The following is a 21,462-nucleotide window of genomic DNA, read 5'->3' on the forward strand; positions in this document are numbered from 1 at the left end:
CTATTTTAAAGACAACTGAGCTGAGGATGGAGCCCCATGGAACCCCACTTGTGACTGGACACCAGCCTAATGTCACCCGATTCGCCATAACCCTTTATACCTGATTCATGAGCCAATTGCTCATCCACTGCATAATACAGTTACTCAGTTGCAAGCCAAACATTTTGTCTGAAAGGATACTCCAAGAGGCAGTATCAAAAGCTTTGCTGAAGTCCAAAAAGACTACATCAGCTGGCTTTCCTAGGTCATGTAGGCAGGTTTTACTTCCCTGTAAGACTGTCTTTTCCATATTTTTTTTTTTTTTTTTTAGGGTGCCTGTCCATGTTTCACATTTTCTCATCCAGCTCACATCAGGGTCTGGCACTCTCCTTTTACATCAGATTCTGAGTTAACTGAGCATCTTCTTTAGCAGTGCCCCAATTGCTAACCTGTTTTCACACACCACCATCTCTTCTCATGCCAGTCCTTATTCTACAAGCCTGCAAACAACTCAGTGCAACCATTTTTTCCCCTCAGTCAGTCATTCTTGCTTCCTTATCCCTTTTGTTATGCCAGATGAATCGCTCTGGATGCTAATATACTGCTCTCTGCTGTAAGATAGGTGAATAGGAGATGCTGGCATGGCCTAACTGTTCAAATGTTGCATGACACTGTTTGAAAGATATGAAGGTATGGTAATGCTAAATAACAGCAAAGGCTTTCATGTGTCACCTATTTTCTTTTGAGTTCCCTGTTTTCCTATAAAATCGTAAGACTCTATGCTATGAAGTCCCAAAATACAATTTTTCACAAAGTTTCCATACCAGCAAATAGAAAAGAAAACCAAATAGAAATGACAGCACTCATCAAACTTGACTAATCAGATGTCTTACTTCAGCACTAAATAGTCTATTGAAAAACTGAAAGTTTACCTATTCAACTAAGAGATTAAGAAAGGATTAAAATTAAATAATACATTGTATATTCACTAGACACCAAAATATGTATACAGTTGGTAGTTAATGTATCTTCAGCAATTAAAAATTCAGCTATATGAATATTGCAGTAATTTATAATTTTTAATTATTTATGTCAAAGTGGCAGAAAATACCACTATTTTAAAATAGCATACAAGATGCAAGTCATGAAAAATTAATGTGGAATAGCAATTTGACTTGAGCTCAGTTTAAGCAAAACTATTAATGCAAAAAAATTCCTACCAAATTCAAGTCAATGCAAAAAGAAACTTCATGACTTGTTCCACCAATTCTTAAGTCTCAGTTTTACTCCCTCTGAAGTATACTAGCAAGCTGTATAAATTCAAAACAAAACAAACAAAACATAAATGAGAAAGAAATCAAATCACAAAGGAAAAAATTAAGTTCTCTCTGAACCACACCCTTTTCCTTCTGCTCCCCCCTCTATCTTTCATCTTCTGCTGCACTCCCCCTCCAAAACTTCCCAGTGAAAATAAATGTTGGATGGCATTCTCTTAAATCAGAAAAATAATCTCTAACTGTATTTTACTGTATTTGCTGGTTAATATATCTCCATAGTGAAACTAACATTTAGAATTTATCATATCAACATAGTCATCATGATCCAAGCTGCAAATAATAGAGAGTGTCACTGTCAATTTTGCTTTCTCACACTTCCTTCCCTTCACTTCATCTGATTTTAATAATCCCTGTCAAACGACAAACAGTCCAAATTACCTTCTTGACACAGAAGCTTTCAAGGAAGAGACAGAATCTCAACTTTCATTTAGTGACTACAAAAGCAAGCTGTCCGACTGGACAAATATTATTTTCACTCTTGACAATCTCTGTAGCAAACCATGCTTTTTAATTTTCACTGAAGCTGCCAAGAGTTTCAGATAAGCTGCTTGTTCAGCGTAGATTGACTCACAGGATTAGCAAACCAACAACTGTAATCGTGTTTAAAAATCCAGCAGTTTTGAGGAAAAAAAATTGCAAGAAATGACAATTGCATGTCATCAGCTGAGTTAAGAAAAAGATCATATAAATTTCAACTTAGCAGATCTCATAGGATGTTTCAAGATCATTTTACTTTTCTAAGATTGACCAAATGAGTGCTCCTAACAGTGTAATATAAATCAGAATTTCAAGGAGGACAAATTTATATTCAATGACATCAGCAACAGTCTAAAAAAGGTTAGCATTTGACAAGAGGAAATATGTTCAAGGAAAGTAAGTTCTGCAGAAGGATGTCATCTGTAACCATTTTCCACTCTATTGGCTTGTTCTCAGAGTAAGCTCAAGAACATAACACTCCGCTTCACCTGTATCAACTTAAAACAAATTGATTTCTCTGATGAGGCAGAGTGTTGTAGAATTAGCATTATGTTTTAAGTTTACGTGATTAATCAAAACACAGTTTTACTACAAAATATTTTCTTCACACAGACACACCAGTCTCTAATAATCTGAGTCTATTGCTTTTGGCATTTCAGCTGAAAGTTGTAATCAAGTTTTTTGAAACGTTACTAGCTATGAAAAAACAAAACATAATAACCAAGATGCTTGTAATCAGAAGACTCGCGCAAAGTATTTGTTCAAATATCTCAGACGATTATCCCATGAATAGACTCAATTTATTCTATAACAGGGCTGCATCAGATTCATCTGTATGTTTTACTCTTAAAAAAGTACAGTAAATTCACGAATACAAGCCGCACGGAATATAAGCCGCACTGCTGGTGTGTTGGCAACATTGTTGCCTTTGTTAATAGATAAGCCGTACCCGGAATATTAGCTGCACTTTAGTTCGCAGCGAACTTTCACAAAATCGTCATTTAGTAACACAATCGCGGGATCGCTGGGGCTTACTGGCTTACTGCCGACCTCGGAAACATTGTTTCCAAGTGAAAAAAGACACACCCTTTATTTACAAGCCGAAAAAGACAGGAAAAATAGTGTGGTCATTTTGCGAGCATTCCCAATGGATCCGCGTTGCCTTTAAACAGCCGCTCAGCCGCGCGGGCAGGCAGCTGAGCTCCGAGCGGAGCCACATCTCCGTGCTCCGTGCTGGCACAGGAGCGGCCGTTGTAGCCCTTGTGGCCCGCGGGGGGAGCGGCCCCGTTGTAGCCCTCGCGGCCCGCGGGAGGAGCGCCGCTCTGGTCCTCGCAGTCCGCGGGGGGAGCGGTCCCGTTTTAGTCCTCGCGGTCCGCAGGGGGGAGCGCCGCTCTGGCCCTCGCAGCCCGCAGGGGGAGCGCCGCTCTGGCCCTCGCAGCCCGCGGGGGGAGCGGCCCCGTTTAGCCCTTGCGGCCCGCGGGGGAGCGCCGCTCTGGTCCTCGCAGTCCACGGGGGGAGCGGCCCCATTTTAGCCCTCGCGGCCCGCGGGGCGAGTGCCGCTCTGGCCCTCACAGCCCGCGGGGGAGCGCCACTCTGGCCCTCGCGGCCCGCGGGGCGAGCACCGCTCTGGCCCTCGCAGCCCCGCGGGGGCTAGCGGTCCCATTTAAGCCCTCGCGGCCCGCGGGGGCTAGCGGTCCCGTTTAAGCCCTCGCGGCCCGCGGGGTGAGCGCCGCTCTGGCCCTCGCAGCCCGCGGGGGGAGTGGCCCCGTTTTAGCCCTCGCGGCCCGCGGGGTAAGCGCCGCTCTGGTCCTCGCAGCCCGCGGGGGGAGTGGCCCCGTTTTAGCCCTCGCGGCCCGCGGGGTAAGCGCCGCTCTGGCCCTCGCAGCCCGCGGGGGAGCGCCACTCTGGCCCTCGCAGCCCGCGGGGCGAGCGCCGCTCTGGCCCTCGCAGCCCCGCAGGGGCTAGCGACCCCGTTTTAGCCCTCGCGGTCCGCGGGGGGAGCGCCGCTCTGGCCCTCGCAGCCCGCGGGGGGAGCGGCCCCGTTTTAGCCCTCGCGGCCCGCGGGGCGAGCACCGCTCTGGCCCTCGCAGCCCCGCGGGGGCTAGCGGTCCCGTTTAAGCCCTCGCGGCCCGCGGGGGCTAGCGGTCCCATTTAAGCCCTCGCGGCCCGCGGGGCGAGCGCCGCTCTGGCCCTCGCAGCCCACGGGGGGAGTGGCCCCGTTTTAGCCCTCGCGGCCCGCCGGGTAAGCGCCGCTCTGGCCCTCGCAGCCCCGCGGGGGCTAGCGGCTCCATTTTAGCCCTTGCAGCCCGCGGGGGGAGCGCCACTCTGGCCCTCCCGGCCCGCGGGGCGAGCGCCGCTCTGGCCCTCGCAGCCCGCGGGGGGAGCGGCCCCGTTTTAGCCCTCGCGGTCCGCGGGGGAAGCGCCGCTCTGGCCCTCGCAGCCCCGCGGGGGCTAGTGGCCCCGTTTTAGCCCTCGCGGCCCGCGGGGCGAGCGCCGCTCTGGCCCTAGCAGCCCGTGGGGGGAGCGGCCCCGTTCTAGCCCTCACGGCCCGCGGGGGGAGCGCCGCTCTGGCCCTCGCCGCCCGCGGGGGGAGCGGCCCCATTTTAGCCCTCGTGGCCCGCGGGGCGAGCGCCGCTCTGGCCCACGCGGTCCGCGGGGGGAGCGCCGCTCTGGCCCTCGCAGCCCCGCGGGGGCTAGCAGCCCCGTTTTAGCCCTCGCGGCCCGCGGGGGGAGCACCGCTCTGGCCCTAGCAGCCCGTGGGGGGAGCGGCCCCGTTCTAGCCCTCGCGGCCCGCGGGGGGAGCGCCGCTCTGGCCCTCGCCGCCCGCGGGGGGAGCGGCCCCGTTTTAGCCCTCGCGGCCCGCGGGGGGAGCGCTGCTCTGGCCCTCGCCGCCCGCAGGGGGAGCGGCCCCGTCTTAGCCCTCGCAGCCCGCGCGGCGAGCGCCGCTCTGGCCCTCGCAACCCCGCAGGGGCGAGCGGCCCCATTTTAGCCCTCGCGGCACACGGGGGGAGCGGCCCCGTTTTAGCCCTCGCGGCCCACGGGGCGAGCGCCGCTCTGGCCCTCGCAGCCCGCGGGGGGAGTGCTGCTCTGGCCCTCTCAGTCCGCGGGGTGAGCGCCGCTCTGGGCCTCGCAGCCCGCAGGGGGAGTGGCCCCGTTTTAGCCCTCGAGGCCCGCGGGGCGAGCGCCGCTCTGGCCCTTGTAGCCCCGCGGGGGCTAGTGGCCCCGTTTTAGCCCTCGCGGCCCACAGGGTGAGCGCCGCTCTGGCCCTCACAGCCTGTGGGGGGAGCGCCGCTCTGGCCCTCGCAGCCCGCGGGGGGAGCGCTGCTCTGGCCCTCGCCGCCCGCAGCGGGAGCGGCCCCGTCTTAGCCCTCGCAGCCCGCGGGGCAAGCGCCGCTCTGGCCCTCGCAGCCCCGCAGGGGCGAGCGGCCCCATTTTAGCCCTCGCGGCACACGGGGGGAGCGGCCCCGTTTTAGCCCTCGCGGCCCACGGGGCGAGCGCCGCTCTGGCCCTCGCAGCCCGCGGGGGGAGTGCTGCTCTGGCCCTCTCAGTCCGCGGGGTGAGCGCCGCTCTGGCCCTCGCAGTCCCGCGGGGGCTAGCGGTCCCGTTTTAGCCCTCGCGGCCCGCAGGGCGAGCGCCGCTCTGGCCCTCGCAGCCTGCGGGGGAATGCCGCTCTGGCCCTCGCAGCCCGCGGGGGGAGCGGCCCCGTTTTAGCCCTCGCGGCCCGTGGGGCGAGCGCCGCTCTGGCCCTCGCAGCCCCGCGGGGGCTAGCGGCCCCGTTTTAGCCCTCGCGGCCCGCGGGGGGAGCGCCGCTCTGGCCCTCGCAGCCCGTGGGGGGAGTGGCCCCGTTTTAGCCCTCGCGGCCCGCAGGGCGAGCGCCGCTCTGGCCCTCGCAGCCCCGCGGGGGGAGCGGCCCCATTGTAGCCGTTGCGACTGCGGGGGGAGCGGCCGTTCTACCCCTCTCCCTGCGGGCTGAGCAGCTCCCCCAGCCCTCTCCCTGCGAGCCGATTGCCCGCTTCATCCCTCTCCCTGCGGGGAGAGAGGCTCCCCCAGCCCTCTCCCTGCGAGCCCAGCCAGCCCCGTAGCCGCACAAGACTGAAAACACTTTAAAAAGTACAGAGAAATATCACACACTTTTATCGAACTGCCGAGGTAACTCACCCCGATAACAACCCCCGCCCCTCAGTAACGCCGCCATCCACAGGCAGGCAATAAGTTGTTCTCTGATTGGTTCATCGTCGGAACAACGGGAAACCATGGATTTCAGACTGTTTTGGCTCGGGACTGGACCAGCATGATACTAGGTAAGGGCAGACATCACATTTTTGTCCATAGATTAGCCGCACCGGAATATTGGCCGCATTTCCGGGTTTCCACCAAAATTTTAGTCTTTTTGCTGCGGCTTGTATTCGTGAAATTACTGTATATGATCAAACAATCACGAAAAGGAGGAAAAAAATATATATAACACACAGACCAATGGTATCGTCAGTTTTAATTAAAAGGACATTGATTTAAGCCTCTTTATGTGAAGTGCTTAGCTCTATGACTTGACTTGTAGTTAATTATCAGTGTATATTCAGAGCAGAACTCATGACTGCTGCCAAGTAGCTTTATACATTAAAAACCCCACAGATAATATACGATTCAGGGTTTATCACTACTGAAGAGAATAAAAACAGAAGATATGAGAGACATCTGTAGAACACTACATTAAAGTACTGCTATACCGACATATACTGATGAAAGTAGGTCTACACCATATGTAGCTAGAGATAACCAGACTACAGTAAATTCACGAATACAAGCCACACTGAGTATAAGCCGCATCTCTGGATGTTGGCAAATATTTTGGTTTTTGTCCATAAATAAGCCGCACCCGAATATAAGCCGCTCTGTCGTTCGCAGCGAGGACCCACGTGCAATTACTAACAGAACCGCGGGAGGGCGGGGTTTACTGGCTGAGCTAAGGTTGTGCAGGCTCGGCCCGCTAGGGGTTGCTGACGGGGCCAGGTGGTCCAGCCTGGTGCTGCCGCTCGGCGCCGCCCGCCGCTGCCACTGGGCTTGGTCACCCCGGGTCGGCGCCGCCCTGCGGTGGCAGGCAGGGACGGAGCTTCCCCCGCTCCTACGGTAGCGGCGGCGGGCGGGGACGGAGCTTTCCCGCGCCCATGGCGCCGGCAGCGGGCGCGGACAAAGCACCTCGCCTCCTCCCCGAGCCGCGGTAATGGCTGCGTGGGGCTCCCGTCGGCTCCCCGAGCTACGGCAATGGCGGGGCGCGCTTCCACCCACCTCCCCGGGCCACAGCAATGGCTGCGCAGGGCCCCCGTCGGCTCCCCGGGCCGCGGCAATGGCGGCGGGCCCCCCCCCCCCCCCCCCCGGGCTGCGGCAGAGGAGGGAAGAAGAGAGCTCTCCCGCCTCTCTCCCCGCCCCCCGTGCTGCCTGCAGGGAGCCAGGGCAACACAGTAACACTGTAACAATTGTGAAATGCCGGCTTTTACTGGCAGGTGCTTGGCTCGGCACTCTGGCTGGCACGTCTGGGGTTGTAAATGTCAGAAAATTATTCACATATTAGCCGCCCCCGACTATTAGCCGCACTTCCGGGTTTCCACCAAAATTTTTGTCAAATTGCTGCAGCTTGTATTTGTGAAATTACTGTAATTGCAGAAAACTACACCCTGGGTCTAGTTTTCACTTGTGTAGCTATTAGGGAAAATAAAAACAAATATCAGGACAGAGTCTTCTCAATAATTCATAAGCGATATATAAATAATTTTTTCACCTAGTTTCACAGTGGTAGCCTTTATCATCCCCAACCACTGTCTCCATACTTCAATTCAGTTTTGTTACTTGATAATTTACATTATAAGATCTTATACATCATTATTGCTTCACAGGAAGTATAAGTCATCCCAACTACAATGCTACAAAAGCAAAAGGACACATAACCAAGTGGCAATTTTAAAGAGTATTTATTCCACAACATATTTCCATTGCTTGTGAAGAAGAATGAAAGAAAAACAAAGGAATAGTTACAGTGAAAGGAACTTCCTTCTTATCAAAGACATCTTAAACTGTACTTTTAAGCTCCAGCTTGAAGCTCCTTATCATAGAGCAACAGAGTCCCACAGCTGCCAGCTCATGAAAGAAACATCCTGTATTCATGGTGAAGTTAATTTACCTTTATACTGTTACTACATATGCCATGAAAATGCCACATGAGTATAGTTCAAGAATACTCAGAGATCGTTCTAATACATTCAGCCATCTCTTCTGGGAAGATGCTGTGTCAAGAATATTATTTCAAGATATGACAGCGGCAAGAGCACAAAAAGGGAGAGAATTAATCATTACTAAATGCATTCACACTGGGAAAAAGAAATAATTATTTGGAACCGGATCAGGTCATAAATTACTATGTAAAAAAGGAAAGACAATCAACTGATTTGTGATGCAGAAAGGCTTCCTCCCCTCTATCTTAAAAAACCTACTATAAAATTTATATTAGATTCTTTAGTGCCAAAACCACTTAGCCTTTGGTTTCATGATTAAGAGGGCAAGTGTTCATAAATACCTTGCAATTAAACACCATGCACTATGTATTATTTCTTACATAATTACAAAACTTAAATGACTTGTGTAACCAGCCAAAAAGTGAAACTACAGGGTAAACAATGTGCACTACTTGCCTATCACATCCAAACAAAACTCCACTGAAAACTAAAAATCAATTTTTGGTTTTTTTTAAGGAAGACTACATTTCAAGTTTAAAGAAAAACAGGAGGACATCCACAGTAAAGGAGTAAATTTTTTTTCCCAAGGTCACACTAACATTTCAGCTAATTTCTTTTTCCTTATATTACAGTAAATTCACGAATACAAGCCGCACTGACTATAAGCCGCATCTCTGGGTGTTGGCAAATATTTCGGTTTTTGTCCATAGATAAGCCGCACTCGAATATAAGCCGCTTTGTCGTTCGCAGCGAGGACCCGCGTGCAATTACTAACAGAACCGCGGGAGGGCGGGGTTTACTGGCTGAGCTAAGGCTGTGCAGGCTCGGCCCGCTAGGGGCCGCTGACGGGGCCAGGTGGGCCAGCACGGTGCTGCAGCTCGGGGCCGGCCGCCGCTGCCACTGGGCTCGGTCACCCCGGGTCGGCGCTGCCCCGCGGTGGCAGGCAGGGACGGAGCTTCCCCTGCTCCTACGGCAGCGGCGGCGGGCGGGGACGGAGCTTTCCCGCGCCCGTGGCGCCGGCGGCGGGCAGGGACGGAGTTTCCCCGCTCCTGCCGCGGCGGCGGCGGGCGGGGACAAAGCACCCCGTCGGCTCCCCGGGCCGCAGCAATGGCGGCGCGCGCTTCCCCCCCCCTCCCTGGGCCGCAGCAATGGCAGTGCGGGGCTCCCGTCGGCTCCCCGGGCCACAGCAATGGCGGCGCGCGCTTGCCCCCCCTCCCCGGGCCGCAGCAATGGCGGCGCGGGCTTCCCCCCCCCTCCCCGGGCCGCGGTAGGGGCGGCCCGGGTCCCCCCTCTCCTCCCCGGGCCGCGGTAGGGGCGGCCCGGGTCCCCCCTCTCCTCCCCGGGCCGCGGCAATGGCGGCGCCGGGCCCCCCCTGTCTCTCCCCTGGGCTGTGGCAGAGGAGGAAAGAGAGCTCTCCCGCCTCTCTCCCCACCCCCCGTGCTGCCTACAGGGAGCCAGGCTCCACCCGCAGTGCAACAGAGTAGCGATTTGTAACAATCGCAAAATGACGACTTTGCAGCTGCTCGGCTCAGCACTCTGGCAGGCACTTCTGAGGTTGTATTAGCCGCTCCTGATTATTAGCCGCATTTCCGGTTTAGGAGCAAAATCTTAGTCAAATTGGTGCGGCTTGTATTCGTGAAATTACTGTAATTTCTATGAATTTTTCAACTTAAAAAAATAAAACACAAAAGATTCAAGGAAGAAATATTACAGTCAAATTTTTAGGACTTACTCTGTATCTTTTTTAACTGCCTAAATCTGTAATAACTAACTAATAATAAAGTAATAACTTTAGCAGAATATCCTTCAGAGGCATGAGTTGTCATCTATTTTTACAGATTCTAGCTCTAGTTCTACAGTGAACCGGATATTCAATTCTATTCCTTTGACATGTAAGATAAATTATGCTTGCAACCCAGCCAACAGCAAATGGTCCCTAACCAAGACTCCCTTCACTGGTACACCACCATGAAGTAGTTTGAAGGACACTTTAAGCAAACCCGAAATATCCAATGAAAAAAATAATTAATGTACATACTCTGAACAATGAGGAAGGTGTTTGAAGACAGAAAAGTGGGGTAGCATTTATTGAAGTGACTTTTTCCTAGGTAAGCTGGTAATAAGTAATACCACAACACCCTTATGCTGATCTTTGTAGCAAAACATTACTCAGAAACTTTAAGTTTGCTCCAAATAAGTCAATCAAAATTCAACAGCTCTGCAAGTGTATATCAAGCAAGGACATTAAACAAATAATTTGGTTTTTAGTATCAAAGCAAACTAGAATGATTTTTCAATTTTTTTCCTCTATCACAGTGTGCACCAGGGATAAGCTTATTACAGTATAAGCACAAAAAGGGCCGTCCGTATTCCTCACCATTCCCTATATGTACGTTACCTGACATAACTTACACGTACACAGTCAAGCAGCATCTTAAGAATCTAAAACATTGCAGAGACTACTGTTCTGATTTCAGACAATCCACTTATCTGCACTAGTAGATGATTTAGCTCTCTAAACCAATTCTTGGAATTATCACAACTTCTTAGTCAAATTAGGGTTTTGTATTATTACATGCTAATAGCAACATGATAAAAAGAATAGTGGGAAATTCATTGACTGTGCTGAGAAAAGAGTTTCAGACAAGTTGAATGAGAGACCACATTTTCTGACCCTTTTTTCACAGGATCCTACCAACCTTCTGTAGCAGCCACTTAGCCCATGCAAGCTCATTTATCCCTATTTACCAGGCAGCTGTATGAGCACTGATGGTGGCATGGGGCAGAAGTGAGCGACGGGTGCAGGCCTGACAACTTGGCAGCAGTACCAGTTCATGCTAGATTAAATTGACAAAATGATGATGAAAGTAATAGATTGCTTGCATTAGACTTACAGACCTTGAGAAATCATCTCTACAGAGGACTGTGCTTACACATGCATGCTAAGATTCCGGAACAGAAAGTTCTATTATATTTAACAGCAATAAAATGGGAAAGCATTTGTAAAAAATATCAGAAACTCCCCTGTTCATTGGCTTTTGTTTCACATATTTTTAAATCAATTTTAAAGGAATTTAAAATATTTTAACGAGGCTTTCTGTATGGTTTAGGGAGTGGGGTTCAATAAAAACAAAGTGCTTCTTTATGTGGAAAAGAATTAGGAATTCTCAATACTTTCAGGTTTTTGCTAAAGTAGTCCAGGGCAAAAATTCCTATAACTCGTAAATTACATAGAAAAATCAGCAAAGGCAAAAGCAAAGGAAGTTTGAAAGAACAGTATGTAATTTTGACAACAGGATAGCCCCTGTTCTTTGACCAATACTCTCACATCTCTGTTTTATACTAAAAACAAAGACAACAAAGCCTGCACTATTTCCACTGCTTTTATTATTTTTCTGAAAACAGAGGATATGGAAAAAAATACCAACAAAAACCAACAACCTCCCCTCCTCCCAAAACAAAATAAACAAAAAAAAACCCTGTATAAAAAATGACAGTAAGGTTCTAAGTCCAGCCCACAAAAGCCAAGAAATTTAAAGTTAATCTGACATTCAATCCTTAAATCATGCAAGGGTGCTTCTTTTTTTTTTCAAAAATGACAATGTAAGGTAATGACAAGTTGTCAGCCCTAACTTTGAATTGCCTGAAGTTTGTCATTTGGTGTTTGTGTCACAACCTTAATGTTATTTAAATGTAGTTTTTAGTATCTATTATTTAAAAAGGTCTACTTTATGACAGCAAAAAGCTTTGATGGAATAAACCTCAAAGTACACTGTAGTGCTGGTATGCCACTTCATTAGAGGTAGTGCATAAAACATACGCTGTTGACAAATCTAATTCATTAAAGTTGAGGTAGAAGCACTTTAAAGCAACTGGATGGCATCATTAGCTACAGTTCCTTTCATACATTATTCCTCTTTTTCCTTTTGAATGATTTTGTCAGTGTTCCCTTTTCAGACCACGAATGGTTTTGCCTTGAAGTTCAATACCTTCAACAAGTTTGGACAAGTTTACTAACACTGAAATTGTAAGCTGATTATTTCACCCATATTAACTAAAGAGAAATAAAATTAAGCAACAATGTATATAAGTTTCAGTTTCATCAAATATAAAATTTTACTATTAATAGAAGTCGAGATTACTTAGTACAACAGAATAACACTGTGGCAGCATTTTCCACTGCTATTGAGATAACTTGGATTTGATACTGAATTGAATTCTGCAAGAGAGAAGATGAAGCACATAACAGAGCTGATGGCAAGATGACATATTTAGATATAAAAGGAAGAGTTGCCAAATATGCTACTTGGTGTTTCAGGCAAAGATCAAAATTTGTACAGGAACTGAAGACTACAATAAGGTCCATAAACGCAGCAGAGCTGGTATTTGAAGCACAGCCCATCAGAGTCACCTTCCAAAAGCAAAAACACTTAACAAGTCAAAACCTTATCAAATTCCATCTCAGAATAGTATTGTCCGTGAGAACATTTAAATTCCTATCTTCATGTCAGTCCTATTACAAAGGTCTTTAAAAATCAAACCACAGTGCAGGAACTTCACTGACTATCTAAACAATAAAGTGAAAAAGGGTGCTTTTAAGGACTAAATACACACAAGTTCTGATTAAATCCTACTAATAACATATTCAAAGAAATTCTAAACTACATTGTATACATAGAAACTGAAAACTAAAAAAAGAATCAAAGTTTCTTCATCAAGGATTCTTTACGTAACACAATTCACAATTTTCCTTTTAATTTCTTATAAAATTACCTAAACTTATTCACAAAAAAAAACCAACCAACCAAACAAAAAACCCCTCACAGAAATTTCTGCACAGAATACATAATCATACTTCAATATGTCAGTACGTTATACAAATATTTTCTAATTAATTACCTGGATTAGCAAAGAGTGCTGCCTTGTTCAAGAGAAGCCCATGATGAACAAATGATTACACTATCCTATATATTTTTAGACACATGTATACATACACCTTTTCAAGCAGATTAAGTGCCCCAGATTATTTCTACATTGTCTCCTGCAGAGACAAAATTATACCCACATAATACTTCCTGTGAAAATTTAAAAGGTGGATATCTTACTTCGAAAAGTAACTTAAATATGGGAACACTTCCAAATACAATTCACTGAGCCTATTTTATGCCTCCAAGGATTGCAGCAAATCAAGATCTGGAAGCATCTCTCAAACCAGACAGACTAATTTACTGTAAAAGTTATTTGAGAGACAACAAACTGTCCATTTCTAGTTCTTAATGCTTGCATACACAAATTTCCTTCTGAAGGTGTGCAAATGCTCTGCTCAATATGCCTGATTAAGTCATCCAGCCAACTACACCACTTGTAGCAGTGTAGCAGAGAGAAGACTCTCAGTCAGGCACAAGAGATATGACAGTGATTATGTGGATGACTATGATTAGAATTAATGCTAATACAGTACATAAATTTCTCAATCCAGTATATAATATAAGTGGGTCTAAGGGGTTATAATATCAGAGGCTTGGATAAAAACATACAGCTTTACAGTCTTCGGTCGTACAGAATGCACAGTTACAAAGCAACAAAGTACCTATGGAACTACTTTAAGATGATATCTCTGTGGCTGGATCTTACTGCTTTTTTACTCAAACCTCCAAAAGTGAGTTTTCCCTGCCCATGGGTTGGACACACTCTGCAGGCATCCCTGATGGGCAGCAGGGGGAGACGTTTCACCCAGTAGCTGCTCTGAAAGCTCAAGGAGACCAGTTTGCCCACCTTTTGCAGGCCAAGATGCATCAAAGTCATTCACAGTGATCAGAGTTCTCCCATCTCTGGAATACACTTAGCAACCATGCAGTTCATCCTGCAATTCCTACCTGGTGTTCCTACCTTAGGACAATTCCCACCACATGTTTTTATCTTAGGACAAATCAAATTGTCTATCAAAGACAAACAAAAGGGAGGAGGTGTGTGTTGGAGGCAGGGGGAGAGGATCTTCACACAAAAACCTGGCTATCTTTTGTTAGGTCGTATTTACCACATTAGTCAGCATTTACCTCAGAAGATTAATGACATGTATGTCCAATATGTTACAACATTAAATTCTCCCAATCAGTCTCTGCATTAATCCTTGTCCTGCTCTTTTTCCATTTTGTTCCCTCTTCTGCCATACTGTCTTCACATGTATGTGGAACAGTCACTACGTTTAAGCTTTGCACCATCAAAAAACAGGAATAGTTACCTGCAGATGGGCAAGCAAGAACAGATGTTCCACATTAAGGAACAACTCAACAGTTACAAAGAAACCTCTATGATCCTGTTAACTGCTCAAACTTCTACTCAGCCCCAGTGAGACCCTATCTGGAGCACTGCATCCATCCCTGGGATGCCCAACATTAGAAGGGCATGGACCTCTTGAGAGCGGAGATGAGAATGCTCTGGACAAACCTTATCATAGTCTTCCAATATTTAAAAGGGAGCTTGTAGAGGGTTGAAACTAGACGATCTTTAAGTTCTTTTCTAACCTATCGCATTCTATGAATCTCAACTTAAGTATCAAATCTATGTCTGACACCTATACGTTGCAATCTTACATTTCATCTACATATTGATAACAAACCAGAACATTCTGTAGGGTACTTTGACACTTTCTTGCTCTTGTTGAGCCTTCGTTATCTACCCTATAATAATTCATGGTTGAACCTTCATTATCTACCCTATAATAATTCATGCCATACTTTCTCCTAACTTCTTTTCAGTATTTTTGTCCTTCCTCCATCCACAATCATCGTTACCTTTTCCCTCTATACTGACCTACAGTGAACTGCAGAGAACGTCGAAAGTGTCCATGTAACACAGTACCCCACTGGCTATATCCTGTCAAACCTGATTTTCTAATGTCTGCAAGTCAGGGTTCATGTTTATCTGCTTTCTGGGCATGCTGTTGGCAGTTGCCTAGTTAGAATAAAACTGGAGGGAGAGACGTGTTATTGCAGACAAGAAATCATTCTGGAATATTCATAATATATATAGATTGTAGTTAACAATATTCAGTCATTAACCAAAATCTGTAATATCTTCTAGCATTACCTACATTTACCATTTTAAATGCAGTTACTTAGAGAAGAAAAAAATATCAAAAGACAAGGAAAATGCATTTTACAGCCCAAAAACCAGTAATCAGTAAACACAATGTGAATCAGCTTATAGGTACTCAAAAAAAAAAAAAGAAGGAATTTGATGAATGAAAAACTGCTGATCAGAATGGATCTCATAAGAAGGAAAAAATATTATTAGAAGGTCACTGGGGAAACCAGGTCGATTAAGTATTCCAGGCAGGTGTATATAGCACATTTAGGACAGGCAGCAGAGCAGTAATATGATTAAGAAGGTCTAAGAAGCAGTAATAGATTAACTCATGTCAGACAATGAAAAGAAACTTTATGTGGTAGGAAAGTTAGGTATTAAATGCAAAATACATCCATTTCATACCTATATTTTAAAAGAAACAAACAATAAAACCCCCCAAACCTTAGTCCAAGACATAAGAGAGGGAAAATACACTAAAAAATGCAGTTCATTAATTCATTACTGAGTGAACTAATACACAGAAACTCATGTACAGAAGAGTTACTAAACAAGCTGCTGAACACTATTCCATGCTCTGTCCATTAACATTGACTCACTGACATACATTAACAGAAAGTGAGCTGGCAGAAAGGTGGAATGCAAGAATATGGGCTGAGCTTACAACAGTCATAAAAATAAATGTTCTTTGGAACAAAAATGGTTACATGAAAGAAACACAAAGGATATATCCTGAAAAGACCATGAAGATGTTTTTAAAAGTAAGTGTTAAGTTATGATAACAGAGGGTTTGTATCATCTGAAGAAAAGCAGCAATTTTCACATGCTTGCTCTGCCTTTCTTATATTCATTAGCTCATGAAAAAAACTACATGTATGTTTATAGAAAGATGATTACTACTAAGAAGCTCCTGGAGCTTCTGTAGATTTATATTGTGTTATTTATAATCCTTGTAATCCCTTATCACTTCAGTTTCAAGAAGCCAGAGACAGTGTTTCCAATGGAAGAAAAAATGGACTTTAAGTGGCATAAAGTTAGACTTTTATCCACATGAAGGCAGTGTGGAGACACTTCATACTGTTTTAGATTTTATGATTGATTTTTCAGTGTAGTTCCAGGATTGGATTTTTTACAAAGCTGTGATTACTAAATGCTTGCCTATTGCATTTTGAGTATAATTTAAAAAGTATACATATTATGTTTAGATAGAAGAAAAAAGCTCTAATATATTTACTAGATCAATTAATCAGTCAATTGATAATCTTGTTTGCATGATGGCAAGTATTTTAAGCACATGCTACAAAATACATTCCACTAATGAATAAAATCTGTCCATTTATACTTTGCAATTGAAAAGCTGCTTTTGAATAGATTTTATCACTCTCAAAATGTGTAAGTAATTACATAAAATTTTCAACACAGGAAGTTAAAAGGCTTACGAGGGACAAATAATACACATAAAGAAAGACTGAAATAAAAAAACCCAAAAAAACCCCAAATTTGCAAAGGTAAGGAAAAAGTGGCATAGGCTTTGAGAAATAGACTGAGATTTACAGACAAGGAGGAACAGTGATAAAACAGAAAGCAGCAGCACCACCAATAATGCCTGAAGAAGGACAATAGTAAAATAGCTATCTGTGGGAAAATTAAAAAGTGAAATTTCAAGGCAGAAGACAAGGTGGTAATAAAAATATTATAGGACATAAAGGAAATAACAAGTATATGATAGAAAGCCAGAGTAGTGTAATGAAAATTCTTTTTTTTTCTCTAGGTAATAAAATTAATAAAGGAGGTCTTAAAGAGACGGACATTTGATATACTGTAAATAAAATCTTTCTGTGATAGGGGAAAAGGAATATTTATTTTTCTGATTTTGGTTTCTTTAATGAACTGGACATGAGAGCTGTAAAGCTATTCTTGATCATCCTTAAAACATAATTAAGTCAATCGCCATGTGTGTAGCACTAAAAATCACTTCCTAAACTTTACAAAATATGTCACAGATACTATAGAAGAGAATGTGAAAAAGTAGAAAATACAATAGAAAACCGTTTAAACATAATTTATAATAGTGAGCAACTGAATTGTGTATTTGACAAACCCATTGATGGAAACCTAGAGGAACTTAAAAATACACCAGTTATAAAGCCTGCTCCCTATGAGACCTATAAGACTTAAGAGACACTTAGCTACCACAATGAGATCACAACAAGGATGGATTGGAAGAAAATATTTTATACTTTTAATGAAGCAAATAAGAGTATCACGGAGTAAGTGAATTGCCAACTTAGCAGACATCACTGAAATAATGGTTTAAAAACTTAACTTCTTAAAGCTGCATTTTGGTAACAATGTACAGTAATTTCACGAATACAAGCCGCACGGACTATAAGCCGCATCTCTGGGTATTGGCAAACATTTCGTTCTTTGTCCATAAATAAGCCGCACCTGAGTATAAGCCGCTCTGTCATTCACAGCGAGGACCCGCGTGCAACAAAGTTGCCAAATAGTAACAGAATCGCGGCATGGCGGGGTTTACTGGCTCAGCTAAGGTTGTGTAGGCTCGGCCCGCTCGGGGCTGCCGACGGGGCCAGGGGGCCCAGCTCGGTGGGGCTGCTCGAGGCTGGCCACCGCTGCCACTGGACTCGCTTGCCCCGGTCCGGCACTGCCCCGTGGTGGCAGGCAGGGACGGAGCCCGCCAGCACCCGCAGCGGTGGGCGGGGATGGAGTCTGCCTGCTCCTGCCACGGCAGGCGGGGGCTGGAGCCCCCCGCTTACCCCACGGGCCGCGGGGATGGTGGCATGGAGCCCCCCGCCTTCCCCCCAGGCCACAGGAATGGCAGTACGGGGCCCCTCTGTCTCTCCCCCAGGTTGCGGGAGAGGAGGGAAGGAGAGAGCTCTCCCGCCTCTTCCTGCCCCATGCTGCCTGCACAGAGCCAGCTCCACCCGCGGTGCAAAAAGAGTAACAATTTGTAACAATCGCGAAATGCTGGCCTTTACTGGCAGGTTGCTCGACTCGGCACTTCAGTTTCCACTTCTGGGGTTGGAAATGTCACAAAATTATTCACATATTAGCCGCTCCTGAGTGTTAGCCGCATTTCCGGTGTGGGAGCAAAATTTTAGTCAAAACGGTGTGGCTTGTATTCGTGAAATTACTGTATTTTGAAGAAAAAAATAGATGTGAAATGTTTGCGATCTCAGTTACAGTAATTTCACGACTATAAGGTGCACCCTTTTGACTAAAATTTTGCCCCAAAACTAGAAGCGCACCTTATAGTCCGGTGTGCCTTATATATGGACAAAATTTGGAAATTTGCCAACCTGGAAGTGCAAGCTGTAGGGGGAGCCGGCAGGTCGTGTCTGCCGGGTGGAGGCGGGGCCGCAGGGCCAGGGCTGCCGCGGCTGCTGGGTGCCCGTGAGGCTGGGGTTGCCGCGGTTCCTGGGTGCCCGCAGGGTCAGGGCTGCCGGGTGCCCGCGGGGCCACAGCTACTGGGTGGAGGCGGGGCTGGGGCTGCCGGGTGCCTGCGGAGCCAGGGCTGCCGGGTGCCTGTGGGGCTGCAGTGTCACAGTAGACGGGTTGAGGCGGGGTCGCGGCCAGCAACCACGCAGGGGAAGCTGGGGGCGGATCCTTGCTGCAAAAAAAAAGTGCGCCTTATTGTCCGGAGCACCTCATATATGGGCAAAAGTTTAGCAATTTGCCAGCACCCAGAAGTACGCCTTATAATCCAGTGCGCCTTATAGTCGTGGAATTACTGTATTTTGACTCTACACTATTTTACGTGCCAGAGAAAACTAAAAAGAAATTAATTCTTTAAGGTAACAAGTTATCATCATATAAGTATGAATGACAGAATCAAGAATATGCTGAGTTGGAAGGGACCAGAAGGATCATTGAAGTAAAATTCCTGGTCCTGCACGTGACACCCCAAAAGTCACACCATGCACCTGACAGCATTGTCCAAACACTGAATTCCGGCAGCCCTGGAGTTGTGATCCTTTCCCTGGGAAGCCTGTTCCAGTGCCCAGCCAATCCGGGGGTGAAGAGCCTAAATCTAACCTAAATCTCCCCTGGCACAGCTTCACAGCTTGTACAACTTCTTCACTAGGAGTTACTTTACAGTACCTTCTCTAGCCTGTTAAGAGTCCTGTGACATAAAATTGCTGTTAGTTATCAGTTAAGTAATGAACAGTAGCTACTCCTAGTTAGTAAGAATTAAACTGCTTAAAAAAAAGTTCACAGGAATTAAAATCAATACCTTTACAGTCCAGAAAAATCAAAAGTATAAAGGTGCAACAGGTACAAAATAGAAAATAATAGTAAAAATAGTAACTAATCTTCATTGTCAATAGAGAAGTGCAATCAAAAATGTAATCTGAATATTAACTCTAAATATTTAAGATTTTTTCCAGTGTCAGTTTTGCAAAAAGAGCAATGACAAAGGTTGTTGATAGTTATTTCCTCATGCTTGCATACAAAAATATAACTGCAACGTTAAGGAAACAAGACATAGAAAAACTTCAGTAAGCATTAGGAGTAGCAGAATACTTTTTAAACAACAAGACAAGAGTCACCCGTGGCCTGGAAGAACTGCTTTTCTGTTTTGATACTCTGGGAAACTCAGACCAGTGTCCAATCTGCTGTGAAATTTTAGATGTCTGCAGCTATGTGGTTTCGGTTTATCAGGGATGCCTATGTTCTATAGCAGTGGTGAGCTCAAACCATTGCTTCTATTGATCAAAGCTGCAGTGACAAAAAATCAGCACTTGTGAGTTTCGTTGTACGTATCTCAGTTTCAGAGTATCTGAAATAGCTCAATGAGACATGCCCACAATTCAGTTCTCTAAAGCGGCATTTCAACAATATCTTCTTTTTTTTTTCTTGAACGCATACATACTCTCAAACTGTAGAAAAGCCAAAAAAAAGTGCTCTACAAAGGTACATCTACTTACTAAGAAGCATCAACAGATTTCTTGTGCAATATCCGTTCAGTGCATTACATGATGAAGAGTCAAAAGCCATCTCTCAAATACAGAAGAGACCAAAATAAAGAGTGGACACCGAAAAAGTTTCACAAATAGCAAATCTTGCTATTTCTACATTTCTAAATTCTACACTGAGCGCTTGAGATACAAGACAAACATTATTTTGATCTCCTCGTATTGCTTTCTAATTAAAAAAAAAGAAAATAAAGCCTCGATTCTCACAACAAAAACTTTGCAGCAACTTGACCAGAGGGGCAGGAATGCCTTCCCTTCATGAAAAGGGCAGAAAGCCCGTCCCAAAATTATGTGACTTGATTATCTGGCTGTAGCACTACCTGCTTTCCTGCCCTACGAGGGCCACGCATTTTGCGGCTTTGAAACTTCAAAAAGTTTCTCTCAGATACTGAGAAAATGGTTCTGAGGGTCACAGATCGCTGGTCCCTTTCCTGACTCTTACAGGCAGCCTGTTCCAGAGGTAACACACTTCAGTTTGCATACCACACACACCCCTCCCAGACCTCCTTCTACAATTTTACTTCTGCCGAGGAACAGCGATGATGATTTCTAGAACCCGAGAGAGCGTCAGAGTGTTTCCCAGCTCGCCATCCGCCCTCCGCCTGCTCCCGCCTCCCCGCGCCTTGATGGGACCCCCTCCCCTCGCTCCGAGAGAAGACCGCCCCTTCCCGCTCCGCCATGAAGTCGGGCCTGGAGCGCCAGCGCCGCCTTCGCGCTGCAGGTGCGAGCGCCCGCCAGTGCCTCGGACCCCTGAGAGCCCGGGGACTGCGCAGCGCCCTGCCGTGCCGCACAAGAGAGGCGGCCACTGCGGATTGCAGCCCTGTCCCGCCCGACGCCAAGGTAAGGGGAGAGGAAGGGCAGCCCCACCGAGCCACTTACCCGGCCGGGATCCCCCTGCGGCTCCGCGCTTCCGGCCCCGGCGACCACGGAGCGTCAGTAACAACGTCCCAGAACGAGCGCTCCGCCACATCCGGGGGCGGGGCACGGGAATGCGGGAAGTGGCCGGGCTGCGGCGCCTGGCGGGCACCGAGACGGGCCGGGCTGGGCCGGGCTGGATCGAGGCACCGTGAGCGCTGGCAGAGCGCCCGCTCCCATGGCCTCCGTACGTGAGCGCTGGGTAGGGGGCTCGCTCTTCACCTCCGGAACGGGAGCCCCCAAGCCCACCGCTCCTCGGTGGCGCGTCCCGGTGATGGGGCGGCAGGGTTTGCGCCGTGGGGCCGTGAGAGGCAGGGCTCGAAGGACTGAACCTCCGGGCGTTTACGTGCGGAGCCGGGTTGCCAGACGTGGGGGACTTGGCCTCGTTCGGGGGTCTCAAGCTACTCCGTTACTGCCCTTCAGGTGTCTGCTGTGGCAGGCAGT

At 47.1% G+C, this 21,462-nt stretch overlaps 2 protein-coding genes across 13 annotated transcripts in view; one reads left to right on the plus strand and one right to left on the minus strand.

Annotated features, from left to right (window-relative positions):
• The window catches only part of KIAA0825 (KIAA0825 ortholog), a 276,964-nt gene extending 255,903 nt beyond the window's left edge, over nt 1–21,061 (minus strand). The window contains exons 1-2 of one of the 5 annotated variants that reach the window (XM_033084907.2): nt 20,983–21,060; nt 18,427–18,737 (exon numbers count right to left, since the gene is read on the minus strand). The gene's annotated coding sequence lies outside the window, so the exon portion shown is untranslated. Of the gene's footprint in view, nt 1–18,426; nt 18,738–20,624; nt 20,647–20,982 lie in introns of those variants that run through there. The other 4 variants (XM_033084906.2, XM_033084908.2, XM_033084909.2 and 1 more) reach the window with 4 other exon arrangements.
• Nucleotides 20,799–21,462, plus strand: part of SLF1 (SMC5-SMC6 complex localization factor 1) — a 72,566-nt gene continuing 71,902 nt past the window's right edge. For 6 of the 8 annotated variants that reach the window (XR_004420665.2, XM_033084922.1, XM_033084924.1 and 3 more), the window contains exon 1: nt 21,092–21,220. Coding sequence is in view for 6 of the 8 variants with exons in the window: in XM_033084922.1 (XP_032940813.1) it covers nt 21,197–21,220 (24 nt within the window). In the remaining 2 variants the exon portion in view is untranslated. Of the gene's footprint in view, nt 20,944–21,091; nt 21,221–21,462 lie in introns of those variants that run through there. The other 2 variants (XM_033084921.1, XM_033084920.1) reach the window with 2 other exon arrangements.

This window comes from Catharus ustulatus, chromosome Z (genome assembly GCF_009819885.2).
Source record: "Catharus ustulatus isolate bCatUst1 chromosome Z, bCatUst1.pri.v2, whole genome shotgun sequence".
Lineage (NCBI taxonomy): Eukaryota > Metazoa > Chordata > Aves > Passeriformes > Turdidae > Catharus > Catharus ustulatus.